Source organism: Xiphias gladius, chromosome 4 (assembly GCF_016859285.1).
Source record: "Xiphias gladius isolate SHS-SW01 ecotype Sanya breed wild chromosome 4, ASM1685928v1, whole genome shotgun sequence".
NCBI lineage: Eukaryota > Metazoa > Chordata > Actinopteri > Istiophoriformes > Xiphiidae > Xiphias > Xiphias gladius.
The window spans coordinates 13,196,498-13,214,155 of NC_053403.1; the positions used below are offsets into that span (position 1 = coordinate 13,196,498).

Sequence of the window (17,658 nt, forward strand, 5' to 3'; positions counted from 1 at the left end):
ACCTATTTAACAAAAAGTAATTTATACAGGGAGTTATGGCAGTAAAATATTTTAATATCTCAAATGGAGATTAACAGACAAATATCCCTTTACACGTCCTTGACTCTAGTGAGGGAGCCAGGTTCTTTATGACTGAGTACTACTAGGCTGTGGGTTTTTTTATTTTTTTTTTTATTTTTCTTTATGTAGTCTAGAGTCTGTTCTGTTATCTGTTGTGTTGCGGTAGTCGAGTACTCGGCATGGCATGACGTCTAAGTTGGTCCTTCTAATGATAATAAATGTGTGACCCTGTTTCATACCTCAGACTCTTTTGGACAGCAGCCATATACTGTAGCTGAATGAGCGGTGATTGATACACTTGCTTCATTTAAACCTGTTCCCATAGAAATATTTTTGATACTGCTCTAATAGGATTAGCAAGCATGTCTTTTCCTGTTATTTTTTCCTCCTAACTGCTCACAATTAGCTCATTGATATTTATAGATTTTCATTCAGACGCGTCTTTAATATTACCATAATTACATAATAATCCATCCAGTATGTGACCAGTAAATGTGGATTATGAAATGGACATATCATGCTCAGCGTTGGCTGGGGTATTTTGAAAATCCCAAAAGCTATTATTTTTCTGTCAGCAGCTCAGGGATTACCCAATTACATATGATAGAGCTGTCCAGTTTCCAGGGAAACATCCTTGTTACTGATCCCACGAGATGAGACGAGAACATGCTGCTGAGTGGGGAGTCTGGCACTATGTGAACGGTAATTATTGGATAGAGAAATCCCTGCAGTATTGTAGCTTAGTGCGTCAAATAACCTTTATGAATAGCATGTCGCACACTCCTCCATGCTACAGAGCCTTTAGACTAAAAATGAAATCCACAAATCTTTATATTCATATACCTGTGACTAATCTACATTTTTACATGCTTTAACTATACTGAATTGTGAATGTCACGACTGTCCATTAAACCTTACTTTATCTGTAACTAGCTTTAGTCATTTTCAAGATCAATATTCATTGCGGATTAAATATTTCAAGGGGTAATTGAACCATAATCAAACTATTGACTGATTAACCTTTTTATTACCTCTGGGCACTGGTTCAGCATTGCATGTCATTATGCAAGTCTTACTTTACAGGGTGGAATAGTTCCTTAAATGAGCTTGCATGCTGACGCAAGTGTCTACACACCCTTCAACTAACCTCTGCCCGTCTTTGATTTCTGCTTGTTATCAATTCTAGAACATGAAAAAACAAAAAAAAAGCAGACATACGGTGATAACTATGTAGCATCAAGACTGAGTTCAAACCCCGTTTTGATTTGTCGTACGCTGCCACAGATGAACATTCAGACTGTGTCATAGAAACTTAATTTCATAGAATATGCATTGTGTCAGATGGAATCACTCTCTTTACACCCATGAAAACATTGAAAGAAAAGTGTCAGGAACAGATTTAAAATAGACTGCGCTTTATCATTTGCTTCAGTGAAAGTATAATTTGGCAACACTGTAAACGCACCACTAAACTAGTGTATCACTCTGTCACTCAGGCAGACACTCAGCCACAGGGGGAAGAAACCGAAGTAATCACGGTTTCTTAAAGCATTCATATCCTCTCTCCACAAAAGAAAGGTATCAGGGGATCGGTTTCTGCGAACACGGAGCCAAACCAAACTGAGCTCTTGTCATCATGGCACGTAGGCAAAACCCGGCTGTTTCATCATCACCGTGCTCGCAATTACACCCCGGCAGGGATCTGTGTCTGTCTCCCTCCCTGCTATCCTCATACACTCATCGTTTTCTCCTGTCCTCCTCCTCCTCCTCCCCTCGCCTCAGTTTCCTTCTCTCATTCTATCAGGCATATGCTGCCTGGTTCCTCCCCTGGGTTGCAGCATCGACGCAGGTTGGCGTCACAGTGGTCTAATTTTACTGCTGTTGATGCTGATGTTAAAAGAAGCAATAGGCACCTGCTATTTTTTGCTGCTACCCCATCTCCCTGGGCCTGGCAAAGAGGTATTAATAGACAGAGTTATTAGGCGCTGCATGGTCGCACATAGAGGCTTTATTGAGAAAAAAAAAGAGGCTCTGCTTAAGTGCAAAGGCAAACAGATAGGTACTCGGAATTCAGCTGTTATGCAGCAGCATGGTGCTGACAAAACGACGCTTCGTAAAAACGCAGGCTCAATCCAAGCGTTTTAAAAGTGTGCTGCAAGCAACAACCGGTGAAGTAGCATTGTACTTCTGCAACTTAAATTCTTTAAACTGCATCAAATATTTTCATCCTTTTGATTTGTTTCATGTTGTACGCTGGAGGAGCAGGCCAGTGTCCATACAGGAAGCAGACTAACAGCTGCCGATATCTTGGTTTGTGTTGCACAAAAGGGTGTGTCCACACTGGAAGGGCTCAAACGTCAGCATAAGGGTTATTGTGCGATGGTAGTCTTCCATCCAGCATGTCTCACATGCGCACACACACCACGAATTTCCTGTGTAAAACCCTTAAGCAATCTGCCTTCCGCTGATTCTTTACGTAGTGCAATATTGATAAGAGGTGAAAAGCGCATGTTAGGTGAAAGAATGACAAGTAGAAGGGAGAGGTTGGGAGTATTTTTCAACAAACTGCGTAACAAATGCACATTTGTACAAATTACATAATTTTTGGAAAGCCACCAAGTGTTCTAAAAACTTTACCATCAAATTAAGGAAATGAACAAATTACCTCATATGATAATGGGAAATCCGTTAGTTTGATATAACCCAACAGAAACATCGCACAAGACTGTCACAATATGATGGGTTTCATTGGAAATTAAATTACCATCGTATTAGTAATGATTATACTGTCTACGTGTTCTTAATTTCTTCTGAATAAAAAAAATTCTGTTTAGGAAAAACTGTAGGAGATAGGACTGCATTAGTATTAGATGCATGCAACTCCCAGCTTTAAGAATACCTTACACGCACCTGAACCATGAGGATATGAGTTGGAAAAAAAAAAAAAAAGCCCCCAAATGACCGTAAAACATTTTATGAAATCACATTGAAAATGAAAAATTAAGACGGTGATAGTGAAGAAGAGAGCTTGTGTCTGCTCTACTTTTTAGATTGTCCTGCCCAAAACAAAACAGAAGCAAATAGGCATTTTGAAACCACCTCGGTGTAGAATTAGTCCTATGTAAGCCTCGCCTTGCAAATAATTAATTATAGGCCTTTGAATTGTCTCATAAAATACTGCGCACCTTGAGTTAGAGGTATGTTTCTGGGAGAAAACAAATTAAGACCCATCAGACCTCTACTGCTAATTCATACTGCATTAACAACCAATGGAAAAAGGTAATATGCTTGACTATCTTTGAATTATGTTCCTAGGTCACCACCTTCCAAATCAGGTACTGACTTGCGACCTCTCCATCAAACAAGACCTTGAGGAAGCCAAGAACCTTGGCTTCCTCTGCGCCCCCGTGGAGAGGTGGGTTTCGCCGTGGAGTCTGCCTGGTGGGAAAGAAGAGTTGGGGCAGGCTGAATTAAAAATACCACTCTGCAGACGGACACTTCACACCTGATGTCCGGCTGTGTAAATGCCCCGGGCCTTTTGCAAGAACGGCTAATGTCGGTAAAGACCAGACCTGACTGCCCGTGCCTTTATGAATTATTTCTGACGACTCTTCTCTCGCACCGTGCTTTGGATGCACGCGGGAGGTGGCTTTTCTGCGAACTCAAACCTTCGGTGAGGGCAGAATAAATTGAAAGCAACGCGGATCGCTTAGAGTGTCGCCTTTTCGGATCCTCGCACGACTTCTCTTGTGTAACCGTACGCGCGCGGCGGTTGTCTTGCAACGAAAAGCACGGGGGAAACGTATCGCCTCGATCGGGGACGCAGTGCATCACGTTTTGTCCCCCCCCCCTCCTTTGCTATAGACATGCCAGTAGCCGCAACAGATGTCGGGGACAGCTACCTACATGTACGCGTTTTGGAGGAAAGAAGGCTGTCTGGCCGGGCGGGCCGTCTGCTTTCCTTTCTGTCTTTCAGACAGCGGCCAGTGATTCGCCTGTGCGCTCTATATTTGGGCAAGGAAGTACGACGCCATCGCGCTGGGCTTGTAAACTTAAAAAATGGAAAGAACGCACTGACGTAGGAGCCCTGACGTATAGTTAACCTTGGCAACAGACGGAACAATAAATAGAGCCAGTGGAGGTGCGGGAAAAATACTTCTATCCCTTCTGGACGATAATTTTAGGTATTATTTTAATTGTGTTTCGAATACTTATACAACTACAGAGAAAATATATATTAAAAAAAAAAAAAAAAAAAATTATATATATATATATATATATATGTGTGTGTGTCTGTGCGTGCGCGCGCACGCATACAATGGGGGGAGAGGCAAAGATTTCACCAGGCAAACTGAACTGAATTTAAATATCACTATATTTTATTTACATCTCTTACAAACAACATTCATCGTTACTCTCTCTGTAGAAAAATAAATTGAAATTTCATAAATTAAAACCACCAATGTTTTCACAGAAAACTTCATACTGAAATAGACCACTCAGACCATGGTTAAGACAAAGCACGTCAGTTTTTTTTTTAAAAGGTTCACAAACGGTCCACAATTACTCTCACGTTCCATCAACCAGAAAACAAACGGGATCAGGAATAACTATTGCTCTGAACACACATCAATACTACAACAAAGTTTTTGTTATCTAGCACCATAAATCATATATGAATTCATAAAACGACTAGGTGGTATTAGTTGAAACATGCTTTTTAACTTGCTACATTGGTGTAATAGGCAAGTATAGATAAAGGCAAATGAAGTCATAAATAATTTGTTTCTTGGTACAAGTCCATTCCATAGCCCTGTGATCTGCACATCCATCTCATACATCAGGAAAAAATGTGCTTGATAGGAAGTATTTTTGTTTTTGGGAGAGTCTTTAAAGGGCCAGCAGGGTTGGTGAGTTGAGGGAGTCAGACGACTGGTCGTTGCTGTTGCTTCCTCTCCGGTGGGCGATGCCACAAGTGGGGAAGTTCTCTGCCTCTGGGAAGGTGAACACAAAAGAAGACGTGTAGTTGGCGACGGAAGGGGTGCAGGTCACCACGGGTGTGCACAGGGGCTCAAAATCAGTGTTACTGGCTGAGGCGTGAAGGGGGTCCCAGTCCTGAGTTGTGTAGAGGGAGTTGGACAGGTCGACCTCTGGCACTGACCGCGCTGTCTCCATCTCCGTCTTTGTTAGCAGATCCAGAGACTCCTCCAGGACAGAGGCGTCTAGGTCTGTCATCTTGACTGTGCTGCCGGAGACGGTGGCGGTGGAGAGGACAGAGCTGCTGCTGGAGAAGATTGAGTTGGAGGTTGAAGTGAAGGTTGGCTGGCTGGATGTGATGATGGATGTCACGGGGATGGTGGTCTGTGGCTGGGAAGACACCTCGTTTGAGAGGCAGGAGCGGGCAGGAGAGATGGAGGCCACCGGGAAGTCTGTGTCCAGCTCTGAGGGGATTTTGCAGATGGGTTGGTGGGCAGCCAGAATGAACTCAAGCCTTTCCTTCTCCTTCAAAAGATTGGCAATGTCGTTCTGCAGGCTGGACTTCTCATCCTCCAGCTTATCAGTTTCCTGCAACACACAGAGAAATAGAAAAGGGGGGCGTTAACTTGGCTGTTGGATAACACGGCTATTAGCTGGGGTTAGAAATACATTTTGATGAATGGTGCTAAATCTCTGGGATACTTACAGTTTGCAGAGTGTCAGTAAGCTCTCGCCTCCTGTTGCGGCATTTTGCTGCTGCCTGCTTGTTTCTCTCTCTGCGAATTCTTCTCTTTTCTTCCTCCTCGGGCGTCATCTGCACAGAATACAAGAATAAATTGAGACCCAAGCTCTATGATACTTCATACACCGTAGCATGGAATTGACTGCTTGTTATATAACACCTGAAGTACATGGCCAGGTAACAATTACCTGTTCCACTCTGCCCCTCTTGGTCGAGCTGTGAGCCTTGGATGCTGCAGACCTCATGGGCGGTCTGGAGTAGGCGGGACTGGGGCTGGAGCTGTATGGGTGAGCTCTGTGAGAGGGGGCCACCGAGGAGATCAAAGGCTGGACCATCCACTGCAGGTCCGGGCTCGTAGAAATGGCTGTGACGGTGGGGATGAAGGAGGCACTTGTTGCTGTCAGGTCAGTGAAATCCTGGAAGGCACGAGGCAAGAGGATGGTCAGTGCATTTGGTCTACTTTGCAGGATGTGTGTGAATGAAGCGGAGGGTCTATAAAAAGCTGGAGGGTTTATAAATATCCATATGATGTCAACTATGACGTTACCACTCTCTATGGAGTTTCTAGGTGGATGAATGAAAATTGCCAACAGGCTATTTCAAGCACAACTCGTCAGGGGTTATCGCTGTTTCTCCCTCAGTCTATGTTTATTTATATTTAAGTGTGCGGGTTTGTGTATCATTTACTAATGGTTAAGCTTTATGAGCATAATTCAGCGAATGCTAAAAAGGAGCCCTATCCTCCCAAGCTGTTCCTTGCACGCCAAACAACAGCAAACTGGAACATCAAATAGCCTGTATTGTAATACTAGTTTAATAATATTTGACTGGTCGTACCTGAGACTTGGGAGATCCCATGCTAGAGTAAGATCCCGCCGGTGACGGGTAATATCCCAGATTGTCTCCGGACGGCGAAGCGGTGCTGCAGCGGGAGGAAGAGTCGCACTCCGCGTTGAAACCGGTGAACATCATCGTTCCCAAAAAAGAAAACAAAACAGGCCGGAAGATCCAAACAAAACTGCGTTGGGACTGTGAACTTGAGATGAGGGAAATCCCTTTAGTAGGTTGGATGGAAAGCCTCTAAAGTGCTGCACACGATCTGTGTTCCCTTAGCGCTGCTCTGCTACTCAAAGTTTGACTGGCCACTCTGGGAACACGGAGCGCCTTTATAGCGCGGTCGAGTGACGTAGGTAAGAGGGGCGTGCTCCTCACCGGACACCGAGGGGAGAAAAACAAAACACCGACCTGACAACGCAGCGATAACGCCAGCTATCGCTTGCACTTCGTTTAAATAGACTAGAAGTTGAAGTTGCGGTGCCTGCCTCTCTTGTTTTATGTTGAAAAGTGACATTTAGAGATATTTTTTAAACTCACCCTCGAGAAATGGAATATTCCAGAAACGGGATCCCCACCACGTCATTTTCCAAATATGGTGCATCCTGTAAAAGGGGCGGGCCTTGCTGGGAAATACACCTTCCGAGATTGGCCGACAGCGACATGACGTTATGTAAGACAACAAACATTGAGGCTGTTGTGAAAACTGAAGAACTGGGATAATGGTCAGCAAAAGTACATCCTACACATCAAAGTACATCTAGGATAAATTTGAACATGCAGATTTATCTGTTCTGAACTAAGTGTATCGAACAAACTTATCGAACCACACACTCCCGGTTTATTTTTCCAATTTCTCTTAAATAGTTTATAATTTATTCAAGAATCTGAACACAGGACCACAGCAGTCTTTTTTGTTTGTTTGTTTTTGTTTCTATCCCTCTTACTTAGATAGGCTTTAATGCAATGTTATAGCGGACTGACAGCGCTATCACTGAGGCTGGAAAACAAAAAGTACATTTACATTTTATAACAAGCGGTGGTCCGAGAAACCCTCGTAGCGTCAATCAGGTATAGCGCTGTCGTGTTAGAAGTCTCTTAGCATCAAAGATTTGAAATTTCGCGATTTCACACAGGGTCATACAATATATGCATTGAAATTCAGGGTAGTATACTCTGGAGACAGATCCTACAGAGTTGTTTGCATAGAATTACAATTCAAATTGGGGCAAAGATAAGTATGTATCAATTTGCATAACCGTAATATAAGAATTATGTAAATGTAAGGCTTTTCATTGGCTACATGAAGGAATATCCCCCTTTTTTTTTTTAACTGAGAGCCTCACTGGCTTATCTGAGATGCACAGAATTCTTTTCTTTATCGGCAGGCAACAAACAAATGTTCTTAATTTGTACGCCATCCAAAACAACTTTAGATATAGTGCAAGTCAGAGCAGAAGGAGTTGCGTGTGTGCCACGCCTTCGGGCAGTGCTTGTACCTTTTCTGTGCAATCCAAGCAATGGGTGTGTTTAGTTGCAGAGCAAGCTCTTAACCGGTTCCTGATGTGTACTTTTCCACGACAGCAGTTTGCTTTTCTCAGGGTTGTCCAGACTTGTACGTAAAAGGTCTTCCCCTAGGACTGTGTCAGAGGGAATCCTCGTGTCTCTCTCTTTGCGATTTGCATAAGGAGCTATAAGAATCACTGAAATGCGGATGGACATTGAGCCAACAATCAGGTTTTATATTGCTCTTCAAACCAATTGTTTAACTGAATTACCCTATGGCTTTACAGCAAGTTTTCACTTCCACAAACGCCCTAATCAAGATCATCCACCACTACTTTTTTCTGTTAACTAGTCCTGAATGGACACGTAGGACTAGAACTAGCACGAGGACCCCGTGCCAATTTTGCTAATGTCAACATTTTTTCTGGTGGTTTTGTTGCCGTTGTTGCTTCAGCTTTTATAAAAAGCTATAATTGGGCGGAAAACATTGAGGATAAAGCCAAAACTCTGGCCACAATAGTCAGATGCAGATTCGGGTCCGTTAGGGATTTCTCCTCTTTACTAAGCATTCCCCTGAACAGTGTACAGGCTCCAGGCAGGGCTGTTGTTCACAATAAAATAGGTATTAAAAGCGTGAACGCTCCATTAATGAGGTCATAAAGTGTTAATAATAGTGCCATTGTGCGAAAGTGGATCAATGTAGGTTAAAGGAGTTATGTTTTTTTCCCGCGCTCGTGTTTTGTTTAACATTCCTGGTTGCTGTAGCAACGCTCCACCCCTTCGCGTCAGTGACGTCTGTAATTTACATAGCAACGAAGATCGTTTCTGTTATGGCGACGAACCACTCAACAAAGAAAAATAAAACCGGCTTTTTCAGCCCCCCCCCCCCCCCCTCTCCTTCCCCATACAACACGTAATTTACGTCAGCGAATGACTCGAAACGTCTGGCGCTACGAAACAGCGGCAGAGTGAGAGCTCCGTCCGTCGTGTTCGTCTCAGGCTGTGCCTCCTCGCTCCGCGGAATGAAACGGGACACCAAACAACCTGTTTGTGTTGCGGACTGTTTGCATATTTTGTTTGACAGGTTGGCATGAAGCAGCGGCTTCCTAATCAGTAATGCTGACCCACAGTATTTGTCTCGAACAATGTTTTTTTTTTTTCTTTTCTTTTAGTTGTCAAGAGGTATGAATAGACTTATGTAAAGATAGAAATAAAAGATGGGTGAACAGTTTGCACGTTGGCCATTCGGTGACCATAACTATGTACTTGGTGACCATAAAAATGATACTGATCGGAAAATAACCATGCTAAGTCTAAATTAGATTGCAGCAACACAGAGGAAGGTTAATTAATCACATACCATAACATACATTTTGGATAAAGTAGATAATGTAAGTCTAGGTGAGTTACACCCGCACTTGAACTGCCCTACTGTAGGTTTATTTAGTTTAGAGTTTACTTTACGTTGTAACGACTTTTTTCTATTCGGAATCAGTTCATTTTAGCCCAGTTTTAATGACATCCAGCAGCGGCGGCGTTATTCGCAGCAGCACAATTAACAAATGATCCAGTCGCTCGTTTGACGTGAACTTTGAACGCTGATGTCACTGCGTCTAAAAATAAACCCCCCGCCGGTATGTGCACATGCACGCTCAAGTTGCTTTGATGAAAGACAAGTCTTTGAGCTGGAGTGAAGGGGTGTCCGCAGTTTATTTCCGACCTTTTAACCCCCCCCCCCTCCGGTCGTGAGCCGCCGGCGGCTGAATAGGCTCCGGCCGACCACCTAATGATGTGCCGGTAAATGGACCCAGAGGGGGGCTGTGACTGCCGGGAAGCAGCCGGGAGCGCAGCCCCTCTATTCACCATCTATCCCTTTCACTTCAGTGGATCTGTGAGGTCATCTGAAACCTAAATATAGCATATCCAGCCTTTACAGGCCCCCCCTTTTTTTTTTTAACTATGGGAGCTGCTGATTTAGGCTGTGGGAATGAGGAATAAGGTTTGTCTATTTGGTGCCAAAAGGAACCAAAAACAGTGGTGTCGTCTCATAGTTGATTACTGCAAGGAAGCCAGCCACTAAATCCATGAGTGAGTAATACTTGTAGAAGAAGCATAGGCCTGATATTTCCACTTCTCACCCGTACCCCCCATTAGTGTGATGTTACTGCCATCGGTAAACTATAAATACGTTTACAGATATCAGCCTAAACTCCTATTCTTGGTGCTTGAGAAGGGGGTCAAGTGCGGGGCTCTGCGCTCCTCTTCACGCCCCGAAAGCAGCGTCTCTTAGGACAGTCGGGGCGCAGCCACTGACGCTGTCTTCGGGTGCACCTGCAGTACGTGCCGGCCGGGCGTCTTAGCTCATGTTTCACTTTCTTCTGTCACTGTGGCTGAGAAGGGCCACGCACGGCCACACGTCCGTCTTGCGCGCTCCCCGTGCGCCGCCGCGCGCTCCCTGTTCCCCGGAAACCCCATATATGGGTCGGCCGGTCCGCTCCGGCGATTGGCTGCTTTATTACAGCGACAATTCTGTTGCTGGAGCTCTATTGGTATGCAGAGACAGGTGAGAGGCAACCTATGGACGACACTTCACTCGGCAGCTCACGAATTCGTCAGCTTCGTGATTAAGTTTCCGTGCACTGATTGAAATCATGCTGGGGTTTCACAATATAGCTCCGAATGATAAATCGGGGCAGTTGTTCCTATAATATTGCGTTGTAGCCTCCAGTACACCAGCACTGTTCTAATCTGGGCTATTTGGGAGGGGGGGGGCATGAAGTACCGAACACACCAGGCCCACTGCTTTAAACTGCTTATTAATATATTGCAGAGCCGTGACTTCCCCTCACCTGCAAGGACGTTTCCGTTGCCACGAGTGCGCCAGTGCAATTAAGAAAAGGTCACGTCTCGTGAACATATGTGGACATAAAGGGAACATAATATATGATGCAGATGCTGCATACATGAAATGACGTAGTTCATTCATGGCGACGGGCACCTCTTGCAGGCGGGGGTGTCACTTTATCCATGCTCGCTATTTTTTTTTGGATATTTGGGCAAATAAAATAAACGGACACAAAGAGGCTGCTTAATAATGCTCTTCGACCACTTCGTGGGTTTAAAATGTTCAACTGGAAAACCTCTGCCTGCCTTTTTTCTCTCACCTCTCCCTCTGTGAAATGGTTCGGTCTCGCCACACAGATTTCATTCATAAAATTCCAGCTAACTATAAAAGGCGGGCCTCTCCACTATCTGCACAGTTACCATTTATGAACCTGGCAAATGGAATATAAGTAGGCGTTTGGCCGTCTGGTCGCTATTCAGAATAGATCAACATTTCCACCTTTTTATGCATTGATTTTAGATGACAACATGCATCCAGACTCCAGCACTGAGTTCGACTCATCGTCCAGCTGTAGCACAGCATCGCCTGGTGGGGACACCCCTGGGTGCAGCCAGCATCCTCCTGACTCGCTTTCATCATCAATGGACAGCGCCAAGGTACAAGCGGATCTGACCATCCAAAAAAAAAACAACACAATCCTCACAAAACGCAGCCTCGCAGGATAATTGAGGCATACGGATAATTTAGGTTGCATTCCTCAAATGCTTCACCCATTTCCAAGTGCATTTCATAGACAGCCTTTGCTCTAACAGCATTACTGCCCCGTGCTGAAAATGACTCTATTCAAACACATATGCAATCTCTGCAGTCTCCATGTATCTGTAGGAAATCCGCACAGACAGCACGACAAGGGTCAGTCCTATTTCAGGGAAATTGTTTGCAACCTAGACTTTACAGGTAAATGTCTTGGCCGTAACCTTTCATACTAGAGTGATGGCGATGATGGTGATGGTGAAAATGAGCGATAAGGACTTGATAATTGGACGTTTAGCTGATTATGATCGATGCAGAAACAATACTGGTTTTCGTCTTCTTGGCATTGCTCAGCCAAATGATTGATGTGGTATTTACGCTCAACTAAAGGTCAGCCATGAACGTGGCTGCTTATTCATCAGATAAGCTAAATTAGTGTTTGATTGCATGCATATGTATGCTTTCTGTGATGGTTTTTTTTTTTTTTTTTTTTTTCCCCCCCAGGACAGTGAGACCAGTGCAGCAGACTCCTTTGTTCCGACCGTGACTGCAATCTCAACCTCGCCGGATCTAAGGTGGATGGTGCAGCCGACGGTCATCTCATCTGTCTCGCCTTCGTCCGGCCGTGCCAAGACCAAGAGTCACGGCGCGACCCGGCCACCTTCCCCGGCAGGTGCAAACAAGGCGAAGCCCTCCAGCAGGAAAGGGCAGAGAGAGCAGGTATGTACGGAAAACGGGTGGGGAGGGGGTAACGGAATGTCCGTTTCAGAAATAACGTTACAGGTAGCCTCTCAATCAGTCAGTCAGTCGATCAACCGATGAGTCCGTATTGCGCTCCAATAATATCCTAACCTCCCCACGACTCCTTTACATTTATATAGGTTATTATTTAAAAAAAAAAAAGGTATCGCGATATTTAAAAACAGGCGTGAAAGAGGGTGCAATTGTCTTCACAGTTAAAGTAAAATGAATGTAGCGAGTCGTGTTAATAAAGTACTGCAGGAGTAGCACAAAAGGTGACTGGATTATGTCTAATTGGTGCAGCGAGTCCTAATTACCGTTGGAGTAACGAGCACAGCACTGTTTATGAATGGGAAGGGAAATTGCATAAAATGCGCGTTCACGTGGCTGGGTTGACCGTGCCAGTGGTGCAGCATTTTAACGCCTGAACTGAAAGAGTGTCTGCACCGAACCGAATCTGTATTCCCAGCATACACTGCAACTATTTTCTTTTCTTTTTTTTTTTTTTTTCCGGGGAAAGTGAAATGGTGTCGAAAAGCCAGCTGCTGATATGGCGCCTTCAAATGGGCCATTTCTGTTTGATTTTAGCCTTCGAAGGAGGAGGAGGAGAGGAGGAGGATCAGGCGAGAGAGGAACAAAATTGCTGCAGCAAAGTGTCGTAACAGACGGAGGGAGCTGATAGACACGCTACAAAATGTAAGTATCCTGTTCTGTGAAATCATAGAGAGAACACTCACACAGCACGTGCACTCCTCCAAAGCTGAGGGCATACACAGTGCTGGATGACATGTCACTAGTCATTAAGGATCACAGGAGCACAGCGGGGATGACTGCAGAGCACCATGGGGCAGTGCTGTTTTCACGCTTGCCTCATGCCGAGTCTTTTCTCTGAACCTGTCCCTCCTCACCTCAGGAAGCTGACAAGCTCGAGGAGGAGAAGTCGGCCCTCCAGACAGAGATCGCCGACCTGCTGAAGGAGAAGGGGCGACTGGAGCAGGTCTTAGCCTCCCACAAACCATCCTGCAAACTCCCTGCGAATGACGGCGAGGAAGAGGACAGCGAAGACGATGTTACCACAATGCTGCAGGATCCCCCGGTCTCCCCGCAGCTGCTGTCAATCTTAGAGAATGGAAAAACACCAGAGAGCAACACGCCAATTGGAGAAGCCCCTATTGGTCAAGAAATGGATGATGTCCCTTGCATTCCTGCTGCAGCCATTTTGGGGAACTCCAACATCCTCCTGTGTTCAAGTGCAGAAGAGGAGGCTCTGGAGGACTTAAAAGGAGATGACCTGGATGACTTGGTGCCCAGCCTGGAAATGGCAGTGACTTCTGAGACGGCTGCGTCCGTCCCTGACATAGACCTGAGCGGCCCCCTCTGCCTCTCAGACTGGGAAACCCTGTATAAGTCTGTGGCGAATGACCTTGAATCTTTGAGCACACCAGTCATGTCTTCCAGTCCCACTTGTAGCAATTACCGCACAGTGTTTTCCTTTAATTACTCTGAGATTGATTCCTTCGCTGAGGGCTGTGAGAGCCTCAAAGGCAGCCTGGGTCCGTCTGAGTTAATGAAAGATAGTCTTAACTCTCCAACACTCCTGGCCTTGTGAATGCAAACAAGTTATGCAACGATACTCTAATTGTATTCTAACCAGCCAGCAAGCTATGATCTTTCTCAAATAATCTTTTGTAGTGTGAGTTTTGATGTTGTGTAAACCTAAACATCAAGGGTTGTGTAGTCGACATGTTTTCTGTGACTGTAACAGGGTCGATTTCTTCCATACTGCTGGTGCAATTCTCCGAGATGAGACTTTGTGCTGGTGTCAAACGTGCATGCAAATACAAGTCATCCGTAATCCAAGAATATGGTGGTATCTTGTGTTTTTAGAATCCCTAAATGTAATGTGAAGTTAGATCATGCTCAATAGCCCGCTGTGTGTAATACTGTTGACAAAGTTGTGTTGTAACAAGTGAAAAAAAGACGTGTTACTAATGTGTAGCATAAAGTGTAACATCTTGCTGTAAGGTGTCCCCGTTTTCCATGAAAAAATATCATGTAATGTATTTTATCAAGATGTATTTTATGACATAGTTTATTTTTTTACTTATCATAAATGATCAGATACTCAAAAATGTACAATACTGGAAATAAACTAAGACAACTGCAAACAATTTGTTGTTGTTTTTGTTGTTTTCATTCTATCAGGAATATGAATTTCAATAAACATTCTCACCACGGGGTTCACAAGGTCCATTTAGGAGCTGTTTTGGAGCTTTCGGTCATAGTGCATGATCTTCCAGTTGTGATACTTAAAAGACCGGAAGTTCTTGATGTCCTCAGAAAAAAAAGAATCTGAACATCTGTAAATCCATGACAACCAAGCAAACTACATCTGCTGAAGAAGACCATTAGATATGATCAAAAGCTCCAGAGCAGCTACTAAATGGACCTTGCAGTGAGAGTCCTTTTTTTGTCTGAGCATTTCTCATCTTTTCACGCTGTTCATGTGTCTCATCTTTTCTCCTCATATGGTGATGAAGGTACATGTAATATGATTGAAAGCTCCAGAACAGCTACTAAATGGATATCGCGGTGGGATGCTGTTTCCAAGGTCGGGAACAAAGTCTGGACGTCAGCTATTGAGCCAACGTGGACGAGAAGAGCTCAAAAACTAATAATCCGAACACCTACATTTCCATGTCAACTGTTCAGTCTGCGCCTGCTGAGGACGTCTGTGGGATATGCTTTAAAAAACTTATTAAAAAGAGTCAAGCAGAGGGTCAGTGATGTTATATTCATATTTTCAGCTCTGTATCGGTCCATGCAGATGTCAGCGTTCCTATTTTTGGAGCCGGCGTTACATAAAGTACAACCATCGGGGACCGAGTCGTGTTCAAAATGTGGGAGCAGCAGAAAACAGCAGGGTAATTATTTATTCATAGCTCGCTCTCCTCTCCAGTACTGCCACGGCCAAGGGAACCCGATTCCGCGGCGGCGGCGCGGTGCGTGCTCTGACGTGACGTCAGCACGCGAGGGCCGCGCCGTGTCACTTCCCCCTTGACCATGTTTGGGCCACTGCGGTTGTTTTGTTTCCACGGCGACGGGCGTCACGTGTCGGGGCCGGCGCGGAGCGCGGACACCGGAAAAAGTCGAAGCGGGGCCGAGTCGGGAGCGTCGTCGAGCGTGAGCAGACGAAACCTTCTCGTCACGTGCCTGATGATAACTGGTGTAATAAGTAATGTGACAGTGCCAAAGCCTTTCTCGGAACAGCAAATGGGGCATTTAATGCCCACAGCCTGTCTGGGTTTTGAACGAGCAATTAATGTTTCAAGGCAGCGACAACACGGCAGTGGATGCACTTAATGTAACCACATCCAGCCCGAGGGATCGCGTTTTGCTCATTTACGCAGGGCAGGAACCCCTTTGATGAGCGCTTTACAACATACACTGGGTTGCCAGCTCGTTAGGTTACAGCCGGCCCAAAGCAACGCAGTCGAACACAGGACAGTCCTGTAATAAATCCTGCCTTCGCGAGGGCTATAATGTTCAGTGCTGTTCGTAGCTGCGTTAAAGAGGTGTCGGAGGCCGCAGTTTGTGTCAGTGGAAGGGGTGATTAGTGGCGGGACCGTCGTATTGGACATAACTAGGTGTCCCTAATAATCTTAACAGCTGAGAGAAGTGCCGCCTTTCTTGTCGCCAGTAGGGGGAGCTACAGAGCGAGCGGGAGAAAGAACCGAGGCGGCGGAGCCTCTCCGCATCGCACCAAGTGGTGTTGCACAAAAAAAAAAAAAAAGAAGCTGGGGCCCGTACGTTCGCACTCCCAGTGGGGTGCCCCCCTCGCCTCTCCATACAGCCACTGTCACGACCGTGAAAAAAAACGGAATCGGCAAGTAAACACATGCATCCGTGTCGGTTAGCAGGGCCCACGGTGATTAAATGTTGAAGAATGCTCAATCTGATATCGCAGCATGTTTCAGCCTCCTACTCGCAACATGAAGTACGCACTGTTTGTGTGTTTTAGAGCACAGTTGTTTTGGTCTTCATTAAACCCTCAGCGTAAAACAAAGACAAACAGCCATCTTACATGGCTCCATAGGTTTAGAGCAATACTGTAATTCAACTCAGTAAGACTTCACTGGAATCATGTTTTTGTGTCTGTGTGTGTGTGTGTGTGTGTGTGTGTGTGTGTGTGTGAATTAGTCTCCCAGAGTAGTGCTTAACCCAGTCCGTTGCACTGTAGAAGTAGCACAATGAAACACTCGAAACTTAAAGGCAAAAAGTCTGCACAAATCCGCTATTAAAACCGAGAACACAAGATCACAGCCTGCTACCACTGCTATCCAACTGCTTGACTCGTCTAAATGCACACAGTAATGTTAAATAATGACTCAGTCTAAGTTATGAAACGTCTCTGATATTGCTTATGGTGCTTTTGCAACAGTAACGTTTTGTAGACACAAATGGTAAAAACTGATCAAACCACTACAGTGAACTAATCACATTTCAGGCTATTAACCCGAGAGACGTTGTACATCGCAAGCATCTTAAAATGGAACAATATCTTATAATACTTGTAATATACAATAAAACAAACTTGGTGTGTGTGTGGCAAATCTCCTTTCGGCATAAACTGCATAAATTCTGCAAATGACTGTTTGAAACAACCTCGAGTGACAACTCTCTGAACTACGCTTGCCTGACATCCTCAGTAATGAGAGATGATGGTGAAGGCGGCCCTTCAGCCGATCCACTCTCTGTGCCGCTTTTTAAACTAACTATTATAATATTCGCTTGCTGGTCATGTAACTAACCGATATCGAACCATTCTGGCTGAGAGGCTCAAATATTGTTTTAGGAGCAAGAAAGGTCACGTCACACATTTACTTATAACGCCAATGACATTAAATTGCAACATTGGAGATAAAAATTAACCTTTGATTTAAACCTTTTGAGGGGCCTCCCCATGTTGGGGCCCTGGGAGCTTTGTTCCACTATTCCCCTCACTACTACGTTTTTAATCGGCCATGTCTGTGTGTGTTATGTCTCCGTGGCCGGCTATTTTAGAGTGGTGATGGATGGGCCTGTCAACAGCTCTGATGTCTTCTGACTCGCTCTCTGTCCACTCCACTTGTTCTGTCAGACCCCGTGTGCGATGCGTCTCGCCCCCATGGCCTGTTTCAGAGTTGTAAAATATCACACG

At 44.9% G+C, this 17,658-nt stretch overlaps 2 protein-coding genes across 2 annotated transcripts; one reads left to right on the forward strand and one right to left on the reverse strand.

The window, feature by feature from the left end:
• Positions 1 to 4,417: 4,417 nt before the first annotated feature.
• On the reverse strand, positions 4,418 to 6,906 carry fosab (v-fos FBJ murine osteosarcoma viral oncogene homolog Ab). Its single transcript, XM_040126171.1, has 4 exons — positions 6,617 to 6,906; positions 5,968 to 6,195; positions 5,744 to 5,851; positions 4,418 to 5,625 (listed from the first exon to the last, which is right to left on the reverse strand). Exons 1-4 carry the CDS (start codon positions 6,749 to 6,751, stop codon positions 4,951 to 4,953), a joined length of 1,146 nt encoding a protein of 381 aa, XP_039982105.1. The 5' UTR covers positions 6,752 to 6,906; the 3' UTR covers positions 4,418 to 4,950.
• A 4,585-nt stretch (positions 6,907 to 11,491) lies between these two features.
• LOC120789178 (proto-oncogene c-Fos-like) lies at positions 11,492 to 14,474 on the forward strand. The gene is made up of 4 exons (XM_040125733.1): positions 11,492 to 11,644; positions 12,219 to 12,437; positions 13,047 to 13,154; positions 13,372 to 14,474. The coding sequence occupies exons 1-4, from the start codon at positions 11,492 to 11,494 to the stop codon at positions 14,065 to 14,067; spliced, it is 1,176 nt and encodes a 391-aa protein (XP_039981667.1). The 3' UTR covers positions 14,068 to 14,474.
• Positions 14,475 to 17,658: the final 3,184 nt, after the last annotated feature.

Excerpts from the sequence above, each read along its gene's own strand:
- LOC120789178 (XM_040125733.1), top strand. The coding sequence starts at position 11,492 with ATGCATCCAGACTCCAGCACTGAGTTCGACTCATCGTCCAGCTGTAGC. Across the intron at positions 11,645-12,218 it reads AAGCGGATCTGACCATCCAA|CAGGACAGTGAGACCAGTGC; the intron begins AAAAAAAACAAC and ends TTTTTTCCCCCC. Across the intron at positions 12,438-13,046 it reads GGAAAGGGCAGAGAGAGCAG|CCTTCGAAGGAGGAGGAGGA; the intron begins GTATGTACGGAA and ends GTTTGATTTTAG.
- fosab (XM_040126171.1), bottom strand. The coding sequence starts at position 6,751 with ATGATGTTCACCGGTTTCAACGCGGAGTGCGACTCTTCCTCCCGCTGC. Across the intron at positions 6,196-6,616 it reads TGGGATCTCCCAAGTCTCAG|GATTTCACTGACCTGACAGC; the intron begins GTACGACCAGTC and ends CGTGCCTTCCAG. Across the intron at positions 5,852-5,967 it reads AGAGGGGCAGAGTGGAACAG|ATGACGCCCGAGGAGGAAGA; the intron begins GTAATTGTTACC and ends TATTCTGTGCAG.